This window comes from Chionomys nivalis, chromosome 9 (genome assembly GCF_950005125.1).
Source record: "Chionomys nivalis chromosome 9, mChiNiv1.1, whole genome shotgun sequence".
NCBI classification, from domain to species: Eukaryota; Metazoa; Chordata; class Mammalia; order Rodentia; family Cricetidae; genus Chionomys; species Chionomys nivalis.
The window spans coordinates 14438035-14462013 of record NC_080094.1 but is presented as its reverse complement, the minus strand read 5'-3'; the positions used below and the strand labels follow the sequence as shown (position 1 = coordinate 14462013).

Below are 23979 nucleotides of genomic sequence, written 5' to 3'. Positions count from 1 at the left end.
TGAGACATGACTCCCCACCTCTAGTTCCTGCCTTGAAATGCAGAGGCAGGGGAATGCCACAAATGACTGGTCTGGGAGAATCCGATACTGATGAGTTCTGGGTTTGATAGAAAAACCTTGCCTCAATGAAAAAGGTGGAAAATTAGCCGGGCGGTGGTGGCGCACGCCTTTAATCCCAGCACTTGGGAGGCGGAGGTAGGCGGATCTCTGTGAGTTCGAGACCAGCCTGGTCTACAAGAGCTAGTTCCAGGAAAGGCTCCAAAGCCACAGAGAAACCCTGTCTCGAAAAACCAAAAAAAAAAAAAAAGAAAAAAAAAAAAGAAAAAGGTGGAAAATGATGGAAAATGATTCCCAACATCAAACTCAGCCCCCCCCACATACAAACTTACACGAAAAAGAAAAAAAAAGTCAGCATAGTTGGATAGTTTTATGTCAACTTAACACAAGGTAGGGTCATCAGAGAGAAGGGAAGCTCAACTGGGAAAATGTCTCCCTTAGATCAGGCTGTGGGCAAGCCTATATGGCATTTTCTTAATCAGTGATTGATGGAAGGAGATGGTGCCATCCCTGGGCTGCTGGTCCTGGGTTCTATAAGAAAGCAGGTTAAGCCAGTCAGTAAGCAGCAGCCTTCCACGGCTTCTGCATCAGTTCCTGCCTGCAGGTCCCTGCCCTGTTTGAGTTCCTGTCCTGACTTCCTTTGATGATGAGTGATTTGGATGTATAAACCATATAAAAAACCCTTTCCTCCCTAAGTCACTTTGATCATGGTGTTTCATCACAGCAACAGAAACCCTAAGACAGCAATTATCTCAAACTGTTTATAGACACTGGCACAGTACATTGGTGGAATAGGGCGCTACATAAATGAATTGGGGTACTGAGGATCGGTAAGGACAGCTTCTGGGGAGCTCTGTCACATTCATGGAACTATAGGTCTGAGCCTACAGTTCCGGACACACTTAGAATGACATTGAAAAAAGATCACTTGGTACTTGATGGGGGCAGGGCTCAGAGTCAAGCGGTGAATTAGAAGTCTATCATTAAGTAAGAAAGAAATGACAAAAGCCTTTTTGTTCTTTCTCCTAGAGATTGTAAGCTTCAAGACAGCAGGGCGACCGTCTGTCTGGGCCCTTGCTGTATTCTCCAGCATTCAGAAAGCTGCCACACAGAAAGCGAAGAGTGCTGATAGTTATTTTGAAGGGCTAGGTTTAAGAGTCAACAGGCTTGACTGGAGAATTAATACATTCAGGTATTGGCGAAAACCGTCTAGGGAGGCCCGGAGTTCTCCCTTTGAGGTTTTCTTATAAATGATATTTGGGGACCAGGGAATCTCAACGAAGAAAGGATGTACACGGGTTGTTTTCCTTAAAACCTTCAGGATGTTCTGTTCCTGACACTTGATGTTGCTTCCTCGGTCTTGGGAAGGAACAGTAAGTACCTTTTGAACTGAAATATGAATTAACTGGAAATGTAGGGCTGAGCCATTTCTGTTCTCCTTCGGTTACAAGCAATCCCTAAGCGCACAGCTAATAGAACTGCTAGCGACTCCGATCCCGTGAGGATTATTTTCAGGGTGGGGTGGAAACATATGACCCCGAACCTGGACCAAAAATGCTCCAAGCTTCTGAACCCTCCGTCCTGGAGCTCGCCCTGTTCTCACACATCCCAGCCCTGGGGCGGTCACCTCAGCTCCGCCCTCTCTTCTTCCTCCTCTTCCTGCTCCCCCACCCCACTTCCTTTCCCTGCGTCCGCCCCCTCCTCGCTCCCACCCAGGCCCTGCGCCCTCCCACGACCGCTCCCTCTAGGCCCTCCGTGACTTCCCCTCCTCCCGGCTATCACCGCCCTTCTCGGGAGGACGGGGCAACCCCGTGCCTCGTTTACCCAATGAAGAGCCGACTCAGGGTGGGGCGGGACTTGGGCTAGAGCGGAAGTGGTGGCCGGAGCGGAAGTGCAGCTGCCGCCACCGCCGCCGCCGATTCCGGAGCCGGGTAGCCGCTGCCGCCGCCACTGCAGCTACGGTCGCCGCCACCGCCGCTGCCGCCACCACTGCCTGAGGAGTGGGCCTGGGAAAGACGTAGTCGCCGCCCTCCGAGCTTCCCGGAAGCGCCTTTTCTCCCTACAGTCCTCCACGGTGAGTGCGGCGCGGCTCCCAGGGGCCCCAACGCGAAGCCCCTTCTCGGGCGGCGGCCGCGGCCCGTCTCGCCACCGCCCCTCCCCGCTTCCGGCCGGGCCTGCGCCTCCGCGGGAAGCCCGGGCTTCTCTCTCGGAGGGCCATACGGGGTGCGGCCGGGCACGGCTGGGCACGACTGGGCTGCGGACTCCCCTCGGCAGCTCCTCTGCTCGGCGCCGCCCCTGCCTGCTCCCCTCGGGCCCGGAGCCATCCCTCTGGGCCTGTCAACCTCGCTCCTTTGTGGCTTTCAAAAACTGCAGTGTAGCCGAAGGCGAGCGAGTTCCCCCAAGCCGCGACGCCCCTGCTGCGCTCCCCTGGATGAGTAAGGGTTTAACCTTGGCGACAGCTGGGGCGAATCCCTCTCCCACTTTGCAGTAAAGCTGTTTCATCATCGCTGGTGTGGGAAACCCTGCTGGACTCGAGATTCTCTGACAGCAGGGTTGAGGTTTGAATCTAGAAATGGAATTGTCTGAATCGTTTTACTGACTCAAACTGGATTCCCAGTGGGGCGGGGGAAGAAGGTCAGGCTGAGAATTGAGGCTTCTCATGCTATTTTTCGTCATTTTACGGCCATAATCTCGTGTGTCTGCGCCCCGAATTCCTCCATACATTTTTGTTTGTTGGTTTTGTCTTTTACTATTTGAAATTTGTCTGTTGGTGGGGAAGGAGTGGGCAGGATGTGGACCCTTCTCTTTCCAAGATGAGCGCATCTGGGTCTATTGCAAATGGAGAACTTGCGTGCAGGGAGGATTCCAAAGGTGGCAGCATTTATGAGCATTTGCCAACCTTTCTGTAAAAATACGTCTTGTCCTTGCCTTCAGTACATTCTCTCTGGTAAGACCAGATAGCATTCGACCCCAGATTTTACATGTCTGGTGAGGGAGGTGGAATCTGCAAGATGCTATGAGTCTGTGATATCACGGGCCAATGCAGAAAGGTGCAACCCTTAGGAGAATATGAAAATTATATTTCTCGCTGTATCTCAGGTGTTTCTGTGAAACCACACACATACAGGGTATAGGACTGAACACGTGGTTACTCGGCGTTTTACATTTAGCTGCTGAGAAATTATACAAATATTTGACTCTTGGTGGATTTCTTTTTGACTGCCTCCACCCAGCTAGCCTCATTTCTTAATTTTTTTTTTAAAGAATCAATGTTTTTAGTAGCATATAGCTGGAGAATATTGGTTATTTTTTCTTCCCCACCCAAGTTAGAATTTTAAGCATGGCCTTAGAAATGGAAGATTGAAAATCCAGTACCAATTGCTAAATTATTTTTCCTACTTTTGCCTTCAAACAAGATGAGAAACCATCTTACAAATGAAGTCTTTATGAGAAATGAGGTGATTGGCCTAAACCACGCACCTACTTTCAGATTGAATATCCTCTCTCATCTGTGGCAAGTATTTATGGACTGTCAGCCCCAGGAGTATGGCTCTTACCCTGTTATCTTCTGTGCGTTTCCCATCATGCAGTGCTTGTGCTGTGTTGAAGCCATTTTAGACTTAGAGCTGTATGGATCAGGGAGGCAGCCTGTGTGAAACCAGGCCGAGCACATTCCCATGATGCTTGTTCCCTAGGCAGAGTCTCCAGAGATTTGGGCTGCTGCAAAAAGTGCATTTTTTTCCCACTTGGCTGTGGATCCAAAAACAGAGAGCTGAAGTTGATATTAGGTAAATTTGATTCGGTTCTTTCCCTGTACTGTTTCCTAGCAGTGATCATCTCTGGTTTTTAGCTTCCCTATCTCCACAGTTGTCTGAGACCCTTTGTAAACTCTTAAGTTGTTAAATATAAGCCTTTGGTTTTGTTGCATTTTAATGGTTGAGTTCACTTCTTTCTCCCTTTCTGATAAGACACAATCTTGTTTTGTCCACTTGCTATTAAAAATGATACATTATATAACTTTACATATAGCAAATCCAGTTTTTCTCATCTGTGCTGTAAAGTGTTCCCTCTTCCCCACCTCTGCGTTACGTAGCCCAATCTAGTCTCAAGCTCACTGCTTCAGTCTTCTCTCTGCCTTAGGAGCTGGGTTTACAGGTGTGCACCTCTGTACTGCACTGGTAATACAACATTTGGATGTGTGGTGGCAGACTGAATTCAAATAAGTTTCTGGGATGCTTATTTCTTAATACAAGTAAAATTAATAAAAATAAATTGAACATGAATGGATATATACTATGATTACTGTGATGTTTAAATATATGTATATATTGTGTCATGTTTAAATAGCCTATCTCCTCAGACATGATTTTTGTTTTTAATTCTTCAAGGCAGGGTTCCTCTAACAGCCCTGACTGTCCTGAAACTCACTCCGTAGACTAGGCTGGCCTTGAACTCACTCAGATCCACCTGCCTCTGCCTCCCGAGTGCTGCTATTAAAGGTGTACGCCACAATCGTCCTGCCAGACATGATTTCTTTGTGGTGAAAAATAAAGTCTTTTCTTTTAGCCCATTGAGAAACACAGCACACAGGGTACATGTTAGTGTAGTCAGGGTACAGTGCACAACACAGCTGAACTTGCAACACTATGTAACATAGTGGCCATTGATCAGCCTTTATCTTTTAGAGTTATTATCAGATTTTTGACTGTACGTGAGTCTACATTTAGATTAGGTATTGCATATGTGCCTATAGACAAGTACAGAATCTACCCATTGTGACTTAGTCGATAGCCTCTAAGGATCATCAGGTTAAATGGTCTGTGATCACACTATCTCCACTTGTAGCACTTTGTATGTGCCAGGCTTCGTTGTAAAGCACTTTAAGCATTATTTAGTCTTCAGCCAATGAAAGGTAAGTACTGTTAGCCTCATTGTATAGATGAGGAAACTGAAGTGGAGAAATTAAAATTTGTTTTCAAGGAGACACATACATGTAGCACAGAATTAACCGCTAAAATCAAGAATTATGCCTAGGTCGTTTGACTCTGGGTAATGATTTGAACAACATATGTATTCCATGACCACCTTACTTTTTTGTACCTGCATCCTGTTAACGTGTTGAAGCTGTAATTTCATCTGTTCTTAAAGGCGTATGCAATGCTGTTCTGGTGTAGGGCAATATTGCTGGTGAAAGCTGCTGAAGAGTCCAGTGTTTGGGTACTTGCTTTCTACTAGGGAGGAAATCCATCAGGTACTCTGCAGAAAATCACCCTAGGGTCTGGTTTACTTTTAGATTTTAGCTATAGCCATCATTTAGTGTTACTTATACCACTTTGTAGTAATTTAGGTTCTTATTTTGTCTGGGAGAAGAAAAAGAGTCTGTCTCTTCCTGTAAGTAGGGAGAAGCTACTAACTTACTGCATCTGTAAAAACTGTGCTCCCTGCTCTTTCAGTGGCATCAGGCAAAAGCTTTGTCAGCAAGGAACCTTAGAAACTAACTTCTTTGTAAACTGAAGTTTAAAAGATCCTTGGTTGCCCCAGCATGACTTTGCCTTTAATCTCAGCACTTGGGAGGCAGGGACAGGCTGATCTTTATGAGTTTGAGGACAGTGTGATCTACATAGTGAGTTTCAGGATATCTAGTGCTGCACAGCAAGACTCTGACTCAATAAATAAATAAATAAATAAATAAATAAGGGGATCCCTGCTTTATCCATTCACCTAAGGACATGAGAGTTCACACTAGAGGCCAGGAGAATATAGTTACATAATGACTCTTTTAACTTTAGATCTGTCTTCACTACATGAAAAGGATTCTAGTGGACCTGTGTTTCATAATGAGAAACAGTTGGAGGTAGACTCAGAGGGGATTTTCCTAAGGAGAACGTTGAAGAGATACGGATTTAAAGTACTTTTCTGTTCTGTGATATGTCTGCTAAAAGCAGCTTACAAGGCTGCTTTCTGGAGGACAGTTAGATGTTTCTGATACTTGTAATGAGATGAAAGTGAGTGACGGCCTCACAAAAGCAAGCTATTCTGGGAGATTGTAGGTAAATTTTTTCCCCTTCAAGTTCTGGCCAGTTCTTGATTATGTAAGTTTTTCTATTGTGGTTGTTTATTTCATTGTTTTCCTTAAAGACTCAACTAGAAGAGTTATTTCTGAATGGCCATGACAAACAGATGAAAAGCCAAATGAATTAGTTACTGTTTGCCTTCATGAGGAGAGCCTTAACACTAGAGCTCGTGTGAGTATAACGACTGTAATAAATTATTTCTTCATCACAATTCACAGTTATACATCTAAGTGTTGGGAATCATACCTTATCTTAGAAAGAAGCATTTAACTTCAGAATTAAAGTTGAGGGGCTGGTGAAATGGCTTAGCTGTTAAAGGTGTTTGCCACCAAACCTGAGATTGAGGTTTGATCCTGGTACCCACATAGTGAAGGAGAGAATCATCTCCCTCAATTGTCTTCTGACTTCCATATGCACACAAAAGAAATGTCAAGGGAACCGAAGAGATGGCTCAGCGGTTAAGAGCACTGACTGCTCTTCCAGAGGTCCTGAGTTCAATTCCCAGCAACCACATGGTAGCTCACAACCACCTATAATGAGATCTGGTGCCCTCTTCTGGCCTACAAGCAGGATACTGAATAAATAAATCTTTAAAAAAAAGAAATGTCAACAACTTTTTAAATTAATATGTGGACTCAGGAGACAGCTTTGTTGGTAAATGTTTACTATGCAAGCATAAGGATCTGTGTTTGGTCCTCAGCACCCACAGGAAAACATGTGCTGTGCATCTATAATCCCAATTCTGGGAATGTGGAAACGAGAGTGCCTGGGACTCTGTGGCTGGTCTGAGAGAGATCTGTCTCAAATACAAAACATCAACCCCCCAAGGATAGCTCCTGCAGAGTGACACTCAAAAATTGACCTGTGATTTCCACACATACATATTGAGCTAGATTCCCAGCTCTGCCCTGGATAGCTAGCTGTGTGACCCTGAGTAAGTTATTCTTTACATGTGTAAGAGGAGATGGCGCCACCTATCTCACAGGTATCTAGTATTGTATGAATTGATACAAATTCCTAAGTGCTTTATCCATTCAGCAGACCATAAATGATAGTGTTGTTACTTAGCCTTTTAGCTGTTCTGGGGTTTGTATACTTATGTATGGATATTGCTTGAAAATATTTTAGGGACTTGTTGGAATCCAGTTTGAATCTCTCTTTTAATTATTTATTTTTATTTTATGTGCATTGGTGTTTTGCCTGTATGTCTGTGTAAAGGTATCATATCCACTGGAACTGGAACTACAGACAGTTGGGAGCTTCCATGTGGGTGCTGGGAATTGAACCCATGTCCTCTGGAAGAACAGTCAGTGTTGTTAACCACTGAGCCATGTCTCCAGTCCCCAGTTTGAATCTCTTAAGTATGCTTGGTAGCTGAAAAATTAATAATCAAAAAGACTAGTGCTATGTCTTTTTTTTCCTTTTTTTTTTATTCTTTTTTAATTAAAATTTCCAACTGCTCCCCGTTTCCCATTTCCCTCCCCCTTAGTGCTATGTCTTGAATGAGGTGAGGTAGTACTTTGAAAAGTCCAGCTGGATATGGTGGTTCACACCTCATAACCCCAGCATTCAAGAGGTTGAAGCAGCGAATTGCCAAGAGTTTGAGGCCAGGCTAGGCTGAATAGTGAGTTCCCAGCCAACCAAAAACAGTAGTATAAAGTAGACTGTATATGCAGTCTGTATTTTATAGGTCAAATGTGACCTGCCTGCTTCTGTCCACATAGAAAATAACAGCTTGTTCACTTTTTTAAAATTCATCAATGATCGAATGGCTTGAGATTCAGTGTGGTGGACATGGGATAATTAATAATCTGGATTCCTAACTTAAGCTTACAGACCACTGTAGGTGCCAATAAAGGTGTTTACAATAAACTCTGAGAGTCATATTCTAGAAATAAGCATAAGTAATTAACACATGCTAGCCTTTTTAAATCCTTAAAGAGTTGTTCTCTTTATTAAGAGAAATGAGGTGCATATTGAGTGTCCCTTACTCATTGACCATTAACTTCTGTGTGGAATATGTTGTCATTGCCATTGACTTGAGTGCTTGCAGACTCCTAACAAGGTAATCGTGAACTAAATATTCCTTTTAAATGACTGGGTTTGTTTGTATGGCTATAGATGATTTATACCTTTAAAATTATTTAGCAATGGGAAATACTGTTTATTACCACTGATTCCTACAGATAACATTAAACACACAAATCCAAGACCAGAGCTGGGGTCTGGGCCTGGGTTACCTCACTTAGTGCGGTAGTTTGCAGTTTCATCCATTTTCCTGTGACTTTTGTTATTTTCTTCACAGCAGAGTAAAATTCATTTCATGTAAATATGCCTAGTAGATGGATGCCTCGGCTTCTGTAAAGCAGCAGAGTTAATATGGACGTGCAGGGTGTCTGGAAAGATAGACAGCAGAGTTAATCTGGATGTGCAGGGTGTCTGGAAAGATAGACTGGTGAATCGTATTGAGTGGCTTCATTATAATGGTGGGGTAGCCTTTGAAGTCTGTTCATAGGGTACCTTTATCAATCAGAATTAGCATATGTCTTTGGATTGATCACTTATAGCAGCAGATGAGTTTATTGTTGTGCATGTTATTTATTCACGTTGGGACACACCACTTAACACTGGTGGGGTTTCTTGGTTGAGTTTGGTGTGGGTGTGTCTTTTGCTTGTTTTTCAAGACAGTGTTTCAACACTGGTGGTTTTTAAGTTAAGTATTGGTTCGTTGGGCATAATTAGTAAAGATACTTGAAAACCGATGTGAAAGATGGGGCCTGGGCATGCTTGTAATCCCAACACTAAGGGCATAGGAGGCAGGAGTACAGGAATTCAGTTCAAGGTCGTATCACAGTTTCATAGGGAGTTTGGGATCAGCCTGGGCTACCTGAGACCATCTCAAAACAAACAACAACGAAACTCCACAACTGCTGTGGAAGGAGGAAGGGATTTTGTTTTTTTCTTCACAGTCAGTGTTTGCTGAACATAGAACTCTTGTGTTTTAGATATGCTGTTTCTGTTTCCAGCAAATACTCTGTACATGTTTGAATGAAATTAAAGTTTTACAAGACTACATTTTGTGCGTGGAATGGCAGAGACATTTTGGAGGAGGTGTGTTCATGAGTAGTTTCCTTTGAGAGCCAGGAGTGCTTCATTTGTTTCAGGATAACACTACCCACCAGCTGACCCCGACTTCTCCCTCCCTCCCAGGGTAGGTAGCTTGGCATGCTCGCTTTTCTTCAGCTGTGCTCTGCTTTATGGTGCTGGGGCTGCTGCAGTTGGTGCAGCCCCACCCAGTCACACTCAGCCCGGAGTTCCTTATTCCCCACCATCTCATAAAAGGAGCTAGGGCACCCATCTTTTTTAAAAGATTATCTGTCTGTCTGTCTGTCTGTCTGTCTGTCTGTCTGTCGTGTGTGTGTGTGTGTTCTTGTGATACACATGGCGTCCCACCCCCAAGGACGTCAGAGGCATCGGTCCCTGGAGTTGGAGTGACAGGCAGGCAGCTGTGAGTGAGCTCCAGAAATGAATTCTGGAAGTCAGACTGATGCCTTGTAAGAGCAGTATGTGCTGTAGCTTCTCAGCCTTCACTCCAGTTCCAGAATTCACATCCCTTTAACCTCTTCTCTCTGAGTGTAGTTGGTTGACTTTCCAAGGAGATTCGGATGTGCTGCCTTGTGTTTTTGTCATAGTTTAGCTTGAGTATGGGGCACTCTGCTGGGGGTTCTTTTCAAATCCTGAGTGAATTTTCCGAAGAATTCTTGGACATACTGGTTACTTGTGCAGGTGATCCAACTCTGAACTGTAGCATTTTGTTTGCCTTAAGAGACAGAATTGCTTGTCTGTGAACCTTCCCTCTGAGCACTGTCTAAGCATCTGGTGTGTATTATCCTCTTTGTCTGCTCTTAATGTTTACTTTTAACACTGCAGAAACAGGTATTAGAGTGTGAGGAAATCACTTCATTGCTTTATATAGTTTCCTATTGGTTCTATGTAGGGCTTTCCTGAAAAGAGAACCATGTTTTCTATAAAGTCAGGTGATTCTTGACATGTGGTAGATAATGGATCCACATTTTAAAATATTTGGGTTTTTTTTGTTTTTGTTTTTGTTTTTTGCTTTTTCGAGACAGGGTTTCTCTGTGGTTTTGGAGCCTGTCCTGGAACTAGCTCTTGTAGACCAGGCTGGTCTCGAACTCACAGAGATCCGCCTGCCTCTGCCTCCCGAGTGCTGGGATTAAAGGCGTGCGCCACCACCGCCCGGCTGTTTTGTATTTTTGACACAGAGTTTCTCTGTGAAACAGTTCTGGATAGCCTGGAACTCACTCTATAGATGAAGCTGGCCTCGAACTTGCAGAGATCTGTCTACCTGCCTCTACCTCCCAAGTGCTGAATTAAAGGTGTTTCACCACCACCTGGCTCACATTTTAAATTTTTAAGAAGTTATTACACTCAAACTTACTCTTTTTTTTAATTGATATTTATTGAGCTCTACATTTTTCTCTGCTCCTCTCCCTGAATCTCCCCCCCCCCTTCAACACTCCCCCAAGGTCCCCATGCTCCCAATTTACTCAGGAGATCTTGTCTTTTTATACTTTCTACTTCCCATGTAGATTAGATCTATGTAAGTCTCTCTTAATGTCCTCATTGTTGTCTGAGTTCTCTGGGATTGTGGTTTGTAGGCTGGTTTTCTTTGCTTTATGTTTAAAAACCATCTATGAGTACATGTGATAATTGTCTTTTTGTGTCTGGGTTACCTCACTCAAAATAATGTTTTCTAGCTCCATCCATTTTCCTGCAAAATTCAAGATGTCATTATTTTTTTCTGCTGTGTAGTACTCCATTGTGTAGTAGTACCACATTTTCCTTATCCATTCTTCGGTTGAGGGGCATTTAGGTGGTTTCCAGGTTCTGGCTATGACAAACAAAGCTGCTGTGAACATGATTGAGCACATGTCCTTGTAGCACGATTGAGCATCCTTTGGATATATACCCAAAAGTGGTATTATTGGGTCTTGAGGAAGATTGTTCCTAATTTTCTGAGAAATCACAACACTGTCATCCAAAGGGGCTGTACCAGCTTGCATTCCCTCAAGCAATGCAGAAGTGTTCCCTTTTCCCCACAACCTCTCGAGCATAAGTTGTCATCAGTGTTTTTGATCTTGGCCATTCTTACAGGTGTAAGATGGAATCTCAGAGTTGTTTTGATTTGCATTTCTCTGATGATCAAGGATGTTGAACATTTCCTTAAGTGTCTTTTAGCCATTTCAGATTCCTCTGTTGAGAGTTCTCTGTTTAGGTCTGTACTCCTTTTTTTTTTTTTTTTTTTTGTATTGGATTATCTGATCTTTTGGTGTCCAATTTCTTGAGTTCTTTGCATATTTTGGAGACCAGACTTCTGTCTGATGTGGGGTTAGTGAAGATCTTTTCCCATTCTGTAGGCTGTCGTTTGTCTTGTTGACCATGTCCTTTGCTTTACAGAGCTTTTCAGTTTCAAGAGGTTCCATTTATTAATTGTTTCTCTCAGTGTCTGTGCTGCTGGGGTTATATTTAGGGAGTGGTTCCCTGTGCCAATGCGTTCAAGTGTACTTCCCACTTTCTCTTCTGTAAGGTTCAGTGTGGCTGGCTTTATGTCGAGGTCATTGATTCTTGGACTTGAGTTTTGTGCATGGTGATAGATATGGTTCTGTTTTCATTCTTCTACATTTTGATATCCAGTTATGCCAGCACCATTTGTCAGACTTACTCTTTTACAATTGAAAGTGTTCTCTTTTTTGAAAATATTGTTAATGCTTCTAAAAGCTGGTTCCCATATTCAACTTTTCTTTCTTTGTAGTAACTTTTTTAAAGAATATATAGATGAGTGTAGTGATCGTCTGTTTGCTTGACCATTCTGAAATGACTTCTCTAAATTTTGACTGACCTCTAACTAGAAAATGTCCCTTAGAAAAAGCATTAGCCAGAGGAATGAGATTGGCTCACATGTAGTCTTAGAGCATTGGTTAGCTGAGTCAGCACTTCTTTTGTAGTCACTTTAGTATTGCATTTTGAAATGTTCTTGTGATCTCAGCACTGGGAAGATGGGCAGGAGGATGTAGAATTCCAGGCTACCCTGGGGTTACTTGGTGAGAACCTGTCTGAAAACACCAACAAGGGTTGCAAGTAATGACTTGGCCAGTGTGCCAAGTCTCTGGTGGATTCCCCAGTACTGTTTCTTCTTCATAAAATTATGGAGTTGGGGGTTTGCCCACAGAGGTTAGAAGACAGTGTCTAATCCCCTGGAGCAGGAGTTCAAGGCAGTTGTGAGCCACTGGATAGGGTAACCCAAGCTAAGTCCTCTGAAAGAGTAAGAAGTGTGCTAAACATCTGCTTTACAACCACCACTCCCAGTAGCTTTTTTTTTTTTTAACACTTTTTATTATTATAAGACAAAATAGGCTGTTCCTCTAGTGCCTATCACAGGCTGTGTTCTTAGGAATGGACAGGGTTTTAGAGTTCCAGGTCCTGGGCCTCGTCTGGTCTGTCTGTGTTGTGACTGAGACATGGGATAAAATGATTTTAAAAGTAGGAGATAGTCAGGTGTGTTGGCACACATCTGTAATGTGAGCACTTGGGAGGCTGAGACACATTGTGAGTTTCAGACCCTGTCTCCAAAAGAAAGAAAAGTCAATTTTAAAAATAAGGATTATAAAAATTTGCCACCTAGAGATAACACTGAAATTACTACCCTTAGCGCCACCCTCCCCTCCTTTTTTTCTTTTGGTGTTTTGAGACAGGGTTTGTCAGGGTAACAGCTCTGACTGTCTTAGAACTTGCATCCAGGCTGGCCTCAAACTCACAGAGATCTCCCTGACTCTGCCTTCCAAGTATGTACTACCATTGCCCGACTACCCTTAGCCATTTTGTGTTGACTTTTCTAATCATGTGTGTATGCTCTTTAGGAACATTTTAGGAAAGTACTTTGTGCCCCTTCATGCACAGCCCTGTACATCTTAAATTTATCTTTCTGTACAGCTTTCTTGTGAGGCTCATGCAGTCTGTACTGTTGACTCTTCTTTATTAAGCATCTCTCTACTGTTGGATATTTGAATTGTTTCCAATATGTCACTAAGCATTTTGTTACATTTATTAGCAAATGCCTGCCAGTCTTGTATCTTGATGATTCCAGTGGCCTAGAACAGACAGATTGACACCCATCGTTACCATGTGGGTGTTCTGAGAACTTTTGTTCTCATGCATGTCGGTGCCTTCCTACTGGCTCACTGCCAGTCTAGAATGCCCTCTGGTAGAAAGCAAATAAAGGCTGTGACCCTCATTGAAAGTCTGAGAAGAAATGCATGCCCTTCTGATAAGCTGCCATTGCCTACTAATTCCAGAAAAGTCTGATTGGCAATCGCTAAAACATCACTGTTAACATGTATGTCCATTTTGAACTCACTGAGAGAATGAGTCTCACGTTAACATATAACTACTTTCTGTGCAAAGTTCAACCCAGACTTACTTCCTCCTTCCTGGTTTTTTTGTTTATTGTTTTGATACTGGGGATTGAACCCAAGGCCTAGTATGCACAAAGCAGGTATTCCTTCACTGAGCTAACACCCTTAACATTTTTTGAAATTATGTATTTTTTAAAAAGTTTTAAAAAGTTTACACTTTGGGTTAAAAAAATTATATATGGACACTTGGGAAGAACTAAGGATCTTCAGATTTGTTTGTGCAGCATGTATTTCTAAGAAAGATCTCATATCTGTTGTTCTTTAATGCCCTGTTCCTGGTGTTCACAGCAGCTCTGCCAAGGGAGATTCCATTGTCTGCTTTGTATACTGTAAGGCTTGAGTTTAACAGGATCCTTTTCTGTGTGATAACAGAATGAGCTTTGACATATGGTGCCTGTTTTCTTTCTGTGTGTTCTTTGTTCTCCCAGTCATGTGTGTTCAAAAACTTAACAGATGCTTACTTGAGCAGTCGAGGCATTACATGTGAATCCTTCCTTTGAGAATAATGTGTGGGGAAATCAAGTAGTCTACCATAGACCAACATAAAGAACCTGTGTAGCAGGTTCCATGTGTATTGAGAGTCCTGTATCGTAGACCAGCATGGACTATGTAGCCCTAGACAGGTGGATAGAGTTTGTATAGGCGGGAAGCAAAGTATCCAGCAGAGCAGTCTAGACGAAGAGACCTGCATGCTTGAGCAAGGTGCTTACAGGGTATTTGGGAATGTGTACCTGAGACAAGATACCTGTTGAAGATCAGTGGATCAGAAAACCTCACAGGCCATGTTCTGAAGGACTTTGAAAGGTTTAGACTCAAGTGATGAACTAACTAAAGGGGACATTGCTGGGGTGGAAGAGACTTGAAGTCCTGAGTTCAAGCCCAACCAGCTTTAAAAAGATAGGTACCAAAAGACAAGTGAAACTAACATTTTTTAATATTCAAAATATCATGGTTTCAAAGGGCGGCACTAAATTACATTTTCTAGTGGCCGGTGACTATTGGAGCATCTTGGGAAGGGCAATGTAGGGGCCATGTGAAGGAGAGCCTTGGCCTAGTGAGAAGACAGAAAAGCAGACATGAAGATAGCTGTTTTGATGGAGGACATGTTATGAAAAGAGGGGCTTGCTGTCAGTTGCTGCTCTTTTCACTGTTCTACTACTGCCCGTGGCAAGGGACCGTGGAAACTTTTAATCAGGAAGTGTCTTTACTGGGAATTTCAGAGGATGGGCCTGATATCAGAGATGTGAACTAGCTAGAGGTAATGGTGGATGTCACTATCGATGGAGAAAGAGGAACTGTTTCATTTTTCCTTGTCTGTGCTTTCCTCCAAACTACTAGATGTTGTGTAACCCATTTCCTGTTGAAATTGGCCTAGCTGCTCCAAAATCCATGTTATATAAGTCTAGAGTTACATAAGCAACAGGCATCGGGACCTTTATTTTAATGTGTTTTCCTGTTTCTTTGTATGTATAATTGAAAGTTTTAGAAACTGATAAATGAGTATCAGTTTTCTTTTTAAAGACATACATTTAGTCTAAGGTAACATGATGGTTTTTAATCTCAAAGAACTCTGTGACAATGTCAAAGAATCTTGAAATAGTCCCAAACCAAGAATGGATCCATTTGAGTTCAGATTTATTTATTTTTATGTATATAGGTGTGTATGTATACCTGCATGTATATCTGTGCCCAACTTATGTGTGCCTGTTGCCCACAGAGGGCATTGTATCCCTTGGAATTAGAGTTGTAGATGGTTGTGAGCTACTGTGTGTGTGCTGGGAATTAAACCCAAGTCATCTAGAAGAGCAGCAAGTGCTCTTAACTGACGAGCCATCTTTCCTCCCGAAAGTTCTTTTATGTACTGCATGTGCAGTGTAGCAGAGTCACTCGGGAACTTGGGCTAGTAGAAGATCACCCTTTGAGGACCATCCATGGACTTTAGGACTGCTGTAACTGAAGAGGGGCTAGGACCTGTACTTAGTGTGTTCACAGTTTGGGCCTGGAGAATTCTCATTTCTGCTGACATCTCATCGGTAGAAGTACTTGCTGTTTGACTCTTAGCTGCTGTGGGATGCTGGGAAGTGGACGGTGAGAAGACGCTTCTGTATTACTGGGTGTTGAGCTAAGGCTGCTTTTTAAGAATAAAATTTTATGTGTATGGGTGCTGTCTATATGTATGCCTGTAGAGCACATGCATGCCTAATGCTTTCCGAGACCAGAAGTGGGGTGGCCAATCCCATGGAACTGGAGACACAGGCAGTTTTGAACTGCCATGTAGATGTTGGGAATTAAATACAGGTTCTTTGGAATAGCAGGTGGAAGTGAGTACTCTTAACCTCTAAGCCATCTCTCCAACCCCAAATTAAGGTCACTTTTTAAAAAGTTAAAGAACCTGTATGTAGCATAACTTAAAAACAATTGTTTCAGGGGGCAAGGGGACTGTCAAGATGGCTTTGGCAGGAAAAGGAGATTGCTGCCAAACTTGATGACCCAAGTTCAGACCCTGAAACCCACATGGTGGAGGGAGAGAACCAGCTCTGACAGTTGTCCTCCTTTCCCCACGCATGCCCATGTGTGCACTCCCATGTGCATGCACACATAAGCAAATGTTTAAAAGCAAATAGTTTTTAAGTAATTTCTGTATGTTGGGAAGGATGAACAAGCTCTAGAATTGGACAGGCCAGCTAGAAAGCCTTGACGCCACTGTGTTCTACTTGCTTTGCTGTTTTGGGTACATCATTTTCTTTAATTGTGTTTTCTAAGAAGGTGGAAGGATTATTGGGAATATTCCTACCATGTAGGATTGATGGTAACAATTGACCAAAATGATTTAAAGGCCTCGGCCCAGTCCTGACTCTGTAGATATTCAGTACATGTCCACATTCTTGATGGCATTGGGGGGTGTGCTTCTGAGAATGTCAGAAACCTGACATTGCATTCTCTGTGCTCTTGCTGTTATAGGAATGACCATGGACAAAAGCGAGCTGGTACAGAAAGCCAAACTTGCTGAGCAAGCTGAGCGCTATGATGATATGGCTGCAGCTATGAAGGCTGTAACAGAACAGGGACATGAACTCTCCAATGAAGAGAGAAATCTACTCTCTGTTGCCTACAAGAATGTGGTAGGTGCCCGTCGTTCTTCCTGGCGTGTCATCTCCAGCATCGAACAGAAAACAGAGAGGAATGAGAAGAAGCAGCAGATGGGCAAAGAGTACCGCGAGAAGATAGAGGCTGAGCTGCAGGACATCTGCAATGACGTACTGGTGAGGGCAGCGCTTCTGCTTTTCACATCTGTCTCTAGGCTCCACGAGTGGTCCAGATACAAACTCTAAAAACAGCTTAGGAGAGAGTGGAGGTGTTCCACTATACTCCAAAGCTGAAAACCATTTGTAATTTATCTAAAGGATGTAATGTAATTTTTATCACTCTTTCTTGATCAGTTCATCTTTTCTGAGATGTTTTCCTTCTCTGAAAAAGACCTGCAACAAACAGGAGCATTTCATCAACATTCCTCGGGTTTTCTTTAGATATTGAGCTTAGATGGAGAGGGTAATCAGAAAGGGGCACTCAGTAGTAGGCTGCTTTAGTAGTCTCGGGAGTGAGTTGTCTAGAAAGGAAGAGATGTCAATGTAAAGGCCCTTCAGCCTCTCCTTGGTCATGCTCTCACAAAGTGTAGAACTTTGATATTGAAGGTTAGGCACATCTGCCTGCTGCAGTGTACAGTCCAAAGCCAAATCAGAGGTGCTGTCGGGCTTCTCCTATGTGTTATATACACTACGGTAGGTGGTACAGCCTTCTTAATACATCTGGGGTTGGATGGGAAGATTGGTTGCCTATCCTAGAATACCTCATAATTATATTCTTTCCCTCATATCTGGAGCCCACTGGGAATGTTTATTTTCTATGTGAAATCAGGTAAAAATTAACTGAAGGCTGCTTTAAAGGGAAAGGGGAGTTAACACGTACTGATTTCCTTCTTTCCTGTGGTATGTCTCTCCAGATTACTTCCTTTGACATCTTTTGAAAACCAGTATAAAGCTTGTCAGCTGTCAGGCAGCACTCCTCACCCCTAACCCATAGGAGTTACACCCTCTGTCTGTACAATATTTTAAAGCTGCCTCTTGCATACTCTTGAGACTGATTCATGAAATCCTCGATAGCTGAGCTTTGCTTTGAGCCTCTCTTTTTTATTAGATTCTTGGTATAACATAAGAGTTTCATGGTTAAACTTGTTGCCTGTTGGTTGTTTGGGGGTTTGTTAATGGTGCACTAATTCCTGAATGTTAGGTACATCTGGTATTCAGATGAAGTATGGCATGCATTCCAAAGGCAAGAGAGTTCCATAATTCCTGAAATGTAGACCAGCTTTTAAGAGCCTCTGAAAGAATGTGAAGAAGAGCATGGTACTTACTGCCTCTTAACCAGTTTTTCAGGATGCCACATTCTAAAACAACTCTTCGAAAATATTGCTCTGTATACGAAGCTTGGACTCCTTCAGAACTACTTTTGTTGTAAGCATAAATGTTTAAAGGAATTTGTTATTAATAATAGAACTAGACTCTCTGAGTGCTTACTACGTGCCAAGCAGCGTGTTAAGCACTAAATGTACGTTACCTTGCTTGTCCTTATAACTGCCTTAGAAGGTGGCCATGCTGGTCTCCTTTCCCCTCCCCACTGTACAGCCAAGGACTCTGAGGCTTGGGGTCCTAAGTCTCTCCAGGGTCGTGTGGAAACACAGTAAGCGTCAGAAGGTTTTCTTCTCAGGTCAGATGAATTTTAAACTTAGTTCTTGGCTGTTTTGTTCTATTGCTGCTTTTTTTTTCTTTTTGCTTCCCAGAATGGAAAGACCCACACATACTCACAATTACAGAAGTAATACAAGTGTAAATGGGGGTTTTGTTTGTTTTTAAGAAACGATAGAGAGTTACAGAGTAAAAGATCCTTCTAGTGTTATACAGAGAAGCATTATTAATGGGCTCCTCCAAGGCTTTCCCCATGTTTTGTGTGCATGCACCCACGCTTATTTTAATATTAAAGTGATGCTTTTGTTGATGGTCCTTTCCATTTAGATTTGTGTTAGCAGTGTAGTTCTGTGCCATCCTTTTTACATTGCGTTCCACTGTAGTGGCTGCATTATAACCAGCTCTTACAGTGTCAGAGTGGCTTATAACTCGAAAGTGCAGGGGTCCGCTCTTAGGACTTGGCTAAACAGTATTTAGCAGCTTGAATGAAAATTGGTTGGGTTTTTCTCTTTGTTTGTTTAGGATTTTTTGTTTTTAGCCTTCAGAAAAATCAGTAGTGGTAGTGCATATCTTGAATCTCAAATGTAATTTTAACATCTCAGGAGCAATTCAAAATTCTTGATGTGAATCACTTTTTAGGAGCTGTTGGACAAATATCTCATTCCCAATGCTACACAGCCAGAAAGCAAGGTGTTCTACTTAAAAATGAAAGGAGACTATTTTAGGTATCTCTCTGAGGTTGCATCTGGAGACAATAAGCAAAGTAAGTAAAGTTTTTTAAAAAATGCAGTCAGTAGGAGGGCTAATATTTCATAATAAAATCCATTTTTACTATATCTACTAAGATCACAATAATGAGAATTTCAGATGTCACAGATTTGTCATGCATGGGGTCACGGAGTTAGCAAATCTCTTTATATAATAGACAGATATGAAGGGTATTAGAAGTTTGGTATGTATGTATTTGATGACCTCTTACCTAAGAATTGATGGTTCTCTTTTTATAGGAAAAACTGGAAAATATAGTAGTTCACCTTGGCCATGTCTTTGTTTTAGTTACTACAACTGTAGTCTGAATTCTAAGTGGAAAATTCCAAAGATATATGAGCCATAAATTTTGCCCCGAGTTACCCTGTATGGACTAGCCACCTATTACTTTACCTAGTTGCCATATTGGTTACTTAATTGACTCTTCTAGCATGGTACTGCTTTATGTTCAAGTCATGCACTGATTTCCAGAGTACAAGCTTACATTACAGTGGTTACAGTGTATTTGTGGAGCTGTTCTGTTAATCTCTGGAGTACCTTGAACACTTCTGATAGATTTCAGCACTCTCTAGTTTCGGGTATCTACAGATGAACAACACTACCTACCGTGTGAGACTGCCACAGGGGTGCATTTCTTTCAGAATATGGCTTACTGTGATGTGATTTAGCTGCTTTACTGACTGCTGTGTGCCAAGTAATTGGGGTTGCATTATCCTCTTAGCACTTTGAATTTGAGTGTGAGTCTCACATTTTTCCAATAAAAGAAACCAGGGTTCATGTACCGACTTTTTGCATGCTCTAGTCCACATACTGGGTGAGTTAAGTTGAGAATTTGAGCTTCTTTTTGCTGACCTTAACCCTCATTGTTTTTTTCACTAGAATATATTTTCTACAATTAGTCTTATGGAAGGCTGTATCTGTATTTCTTGGCTGCTTTAATAGACTTCATCATAATTGTCTGTTTTCTTCCAAAGTATTTAATATAGTGCTTAGCATAAACATTTAACAAATATTTAAGTTGAATAGTGAAAACATTGGCCTTTATTTTGATAGCTCATTTGCTTTAGACTTGTATATTAAAGTAACTTGTAGTGGATCCCATCTGTGATGCAGAAGCTAACCCTTTTTATCTTCTTTCTAGCCACTGTGTCGAACTCCCAGCAGGCTTACCAAGAAGCATTTGAAATTAGTAAGAAAGAAATGCAGCCTACACATCCGATTCGACTTGGCCTGGCGCTGAATTTCTCAGTCTTTTACTATGAGATTCTAAACTCTCCTGAAAAGGCCTGCAGCCTCGCCAAAACGGTGAGGCTATTTCTAAGGACTTCCTTCTATTTTATGAACAGTCCTCACTGCCTTGGATTTTTAAACATTTTCTGGGGAGTCAGGTTTTAGGAAATAAATATAGAACTGTTACTTGGTGCTTTTATGTGAATATATGTTAACTTTTGTTTTGCTTTGTCTGATTACTGTTGGGGTCTTTGGTAGAACCTTCAAGGTAAAATGGTGGTTCTCAACAAGCTTTAGGCATTGCCATCTTTGTGCCAAGATAGGAAAGACATAATGAAAGAAATGAGATCCCATTTTGTGTTTGTGTGTGTGTTTGTTTTGTTTTGTTTTTTTGAGACAGGGTTTCTCTGTAGCTTTGGAGCCTGTCATGGAACTTGCTCTGTAGACCAGGCTGGCCTCGAACTCACAGAGATCCGCCTGCTTCTGCCTCCCGAGTACTGGGATTAAAGGCGTGCGCCACCAGTGTCCGACTTGAGATCCCATTTTGTTTGTGCTGTATTACTTCCGGTCTTTTTGGGGGAGCTTTCTCTCGTATGCATGAAACTTTAATTTGGAAAGGGTGCCTGCAGTGATTTCTACAACTTGAACCTCTGAGATAAATCAAGCTTAGTGAGGTGAGCTTTGCTGTTCTCCCCTTTGACCTTTGTGTTCAGGCCTTTTTATTTTAAACAAAAATAGAAACCACTTTGGCAATTAAAAACTTGAGTGAGCTTATAGACTAAATGTGCTAACAGTAACACTGTTTATCATTGCTGGTTGGTGCTTTAGATGTGTTATACATTTGAAACAGCTGGCAGATGTGAGAGGAGATCAGGCCGATTCCCATCCTCTTACCTGTAGGAAGGGTAGCACTAACGCTGAGATTGTCCAGATCTTTCTAATAGCTCTTTGTTTTAGGCATTTGATGAAGCAATTGCTGAATTGGATACACTGAATGAAGAGTCTTACAAAGACAGCACCCTGATCATGCAGCTGCTCAGGGACAATCTCACTGTGAGTACTCTGGAGGCTGTTCACCTAGTAATCCACTGTTACCTGGAATTTGAGTACAGTTTACATTATTAAGTTAACCTATATCTTACTGCTGACTTGATGCCTTTGCAGTCATCGTCTATAGTAATGAGGAATCTGAGTAGTTGAGTGAGGGACCTGGAAATAGGACTGTGGTTCTCAACCTGTTCTTCCAGAGGACCCAGATTCACAGCACTCACATAGCAGCTCACAACCATCTGTATTCCAATTCTAGGGGGCGCGGTGCCCTCTTTTGACCTCCTAGGGCAGTAGGTGTATAAATGATGCACAGACGTACATGCAGGCAAAACACCTATACATGTAAAATGAAATGGGGGAAAATGTTGTGGTTGAGGTAAAATATACTGGGCCACATCTTTTTTTTTTTTTTTTTTTTTTTTTTTGGTTTTTTGAGACAGGGTTTCTCTGTGACTTTGGAGCCTGTCCTGGAACTAGCTCTGTAGACCAGGCTGGTCTCGAACTCACAGAGATCCACCTGCCTCTGCCTCCCGAGTGCTGGGATTAAAGGCGTGCGCCACCACCGCCCGGCTTACTGGGCCACATCTTGAAGAAAATTTTAAATTATCTTTTATTATAGCTTTCTGTTTTCTTTTCTCTTGCAGCTATGGACGTCAGAAAACCAGGGAGATGAGGGAGATGCTGGAGAGGGCGAGAACTGATATTGTCATGCTTTGTGATCTGTCTGCTGTCACTCTGTATCCTCCACATTATAGCCCTTTGTGCGATAAACAAAAACAAAAAAATCGAATGTTGACTTTCGATTTCTCACAGCCTAAGCCTAGCAAAAATGGTCCCTGGGATAAACAGCTGGTATTTGTACCTAAAACTCAAACTGGTCCCTTAAATGCCACGGCATTTCTGAAATCTTGACTTTGATCAACATTGACAAGGATTATTGTGTGTTTAATTTTTACAAACTGAACACTGTGATTATGGGGTTTTGTAACTTAGCAGAGCTCTTACTGGTAGGAAAAATAGACCTGAATTATGTTTAACTTTTTAGAAAGTTTAATCTGATATCCAAATAGTTACTGAAAATACAATTCTGTTGTAAAGTTGTACAGAAAGTTGTAGAGATTCTGTTATGATGCCCGACTTAGGGTGAGATGCTCACCATCGACATGCCGAGTTTGGTAACTACCTCTGGTTGAGGGCTTACCGACACTTGATCAGTATGGGCTCTTGCCACTCAAAAGTTCATGACCACAAATATCTGCAATGTCTTCTCCTAAGGAAACTCAAAACCTGAAAGTGAAGTTCTTTGGCTGATAATTGGGCTGTGACACCACAAAAAAGGTCCCATGCACATACACATGAGACTAAACCCCTTTACTATAGCAGTGTGTTCCTGATTAGCAACTTGTGAAAATAGAGTGCTTTTTCTGTTACCCCCTAGCTTAAGGAGAGAAAAAAAGCGCGTGTATCTTCTGAATGGCCATATGAGTTTGCTGGATAATTCCCTTAAGGTTAATGTTCTGTGGAGATGGTCTCTCACCTGAGGAGCACCCAGAGTCTTGGGGTTCTTCCTAGCTTGGAGGGCGGGAACTTTCAGATTTAACATTCTTTCCGTCCTGACGCTGACTTTCTTTTCCTCTTTAAATTTACAGCTTTCTGCTTCCTTGTGTGCTTTCTTTTGGAAGCCTTTGTTTGTCGTTACTGTCCGGACAGGGGCGAGGCACTGAGCACAGTGGTGAGCAAGCCTTACTTTGGGGTGCTGGGAAAGAAGGCCTGCCCGCACGGCCCCCCTGTCCTCTCCAGTTCTCAGCACAGTTGTTCTTCATTCCATGACTCGAATCGAAAAAGTATTTTTAAGTATCCATGACTTCTCCCTATTGCAACAGCCCTAATAATGCTTGTTAGTGCCTGTCACCAGATCCTCCCAGTGTACTCATCCAGCTCAGTTCTCAGACATGTCTAAACAAGACCCCAGAACACAGGGAAGTTGCATGGACACTACAATAGAGAGAACCAAGAACAGCCAGGCCCGTCGTTGTCACAGTATCGCCCCCTACCTTGACATTCCATGTAGCTGTAGAGTCAGTTTGTTTGTCCATCTGCTGAAATGAGAAAAGAATTCGTGCACTGGTTTAAAACTAATAAAAAATTAAAAAAATAAAAACCACCAAAAAAATCCCTTGTTTCTAGCTGAACAAAAATTTGCAGTTAATCTTGGCGCTTGACGATGCAGTAGTGGGTGTGGAACCAAGCCTGTCTGTGCATCTGGTAGCTCTTTGCTCTTTTTTTTTTCTTTTTTTTTTTCCCTTACCAGTATTCTGCCTAACGTTTGCTTCTGTGGTGGTTATATTTGCCTAGCAAGCACACCTGTGGTTGTGGAAATAGTATAGCAAAAAGAAAAAGAAAACCCCAGTTACTGATGTACTAGATTTCGTGTGTGTCTTTTAAACATTCTAGTTTCACCTTACACGGAGTAATCAGGAAAATGTAAAAACTCAAAAGTGAAATAAAACATTTTATCAGTTAGTTGCCTGTGGATTGATGTGTCACCACTATCTGTCACTCTCA

The 23979-nt window shown here is 42.3% G+C and overlaps 1 protein-coding gene and 1 long non-coding RNA gene across 3 annotated transcripts in view; one reads left to right on the top strand and one right to left on the bottom strand.

Annotated features, from left to right (window-relative positions):
• LOC130881233 (uncharacterized) overlaps nucleotides 1-3694 on the bottom strand; it is a 29707-nt gene extending 26013 nt beyond the window's left edge. The window contains exon 1 of the long non-coding RNA XR_009057716.1: nucleotides 3615-3694. This is a non-coding gene — a long non-coding RNA (uncharacterized LOC130881233). The remainder of the gene's footprint in view (nucleotides 1-3614) is intronic.
• Ywhab (tyrosine 3-monooxygenase/tryptophan 5-monooxygenase activation protein beta) lies at nucleotides 1930-23937 on the top strand. Of its 2 annotated transcripts, none has more exons than XM_057780670.1 (6): nucleotides 1930-2131; nucleotides 16586-16887; nucleotides 19006-19129; nucleotides 20276-20439; nucleotides 21322-21417; nucleotides 22059-23937. In XM_057780670.1, exons 2-6 carry the CDS (start codon nucleotides 16588-16590, stop codon nucleotides 22113-22115), a joined length of 741 nt encoding a protein of 246 aa, XP_057636653.1. In that variant the 5' UTR covers nucleotides 1930-2131; nucleotides 16586-16587; the 3' UTR covers nucleotides 22116-23937. The 2 variants fall into 2 exon arrangements, with proteins under 2 accessions (XP_057636653.1, XP_057636652.1); XM_057780669.1 differs by lacking the exon at nucleotides 1930-2131 and adding an exon at nucleotides 2474-2492.
• The last annotated feature ends 42 nt before the right edge of the window (nucleotides 23938-23979 follow it).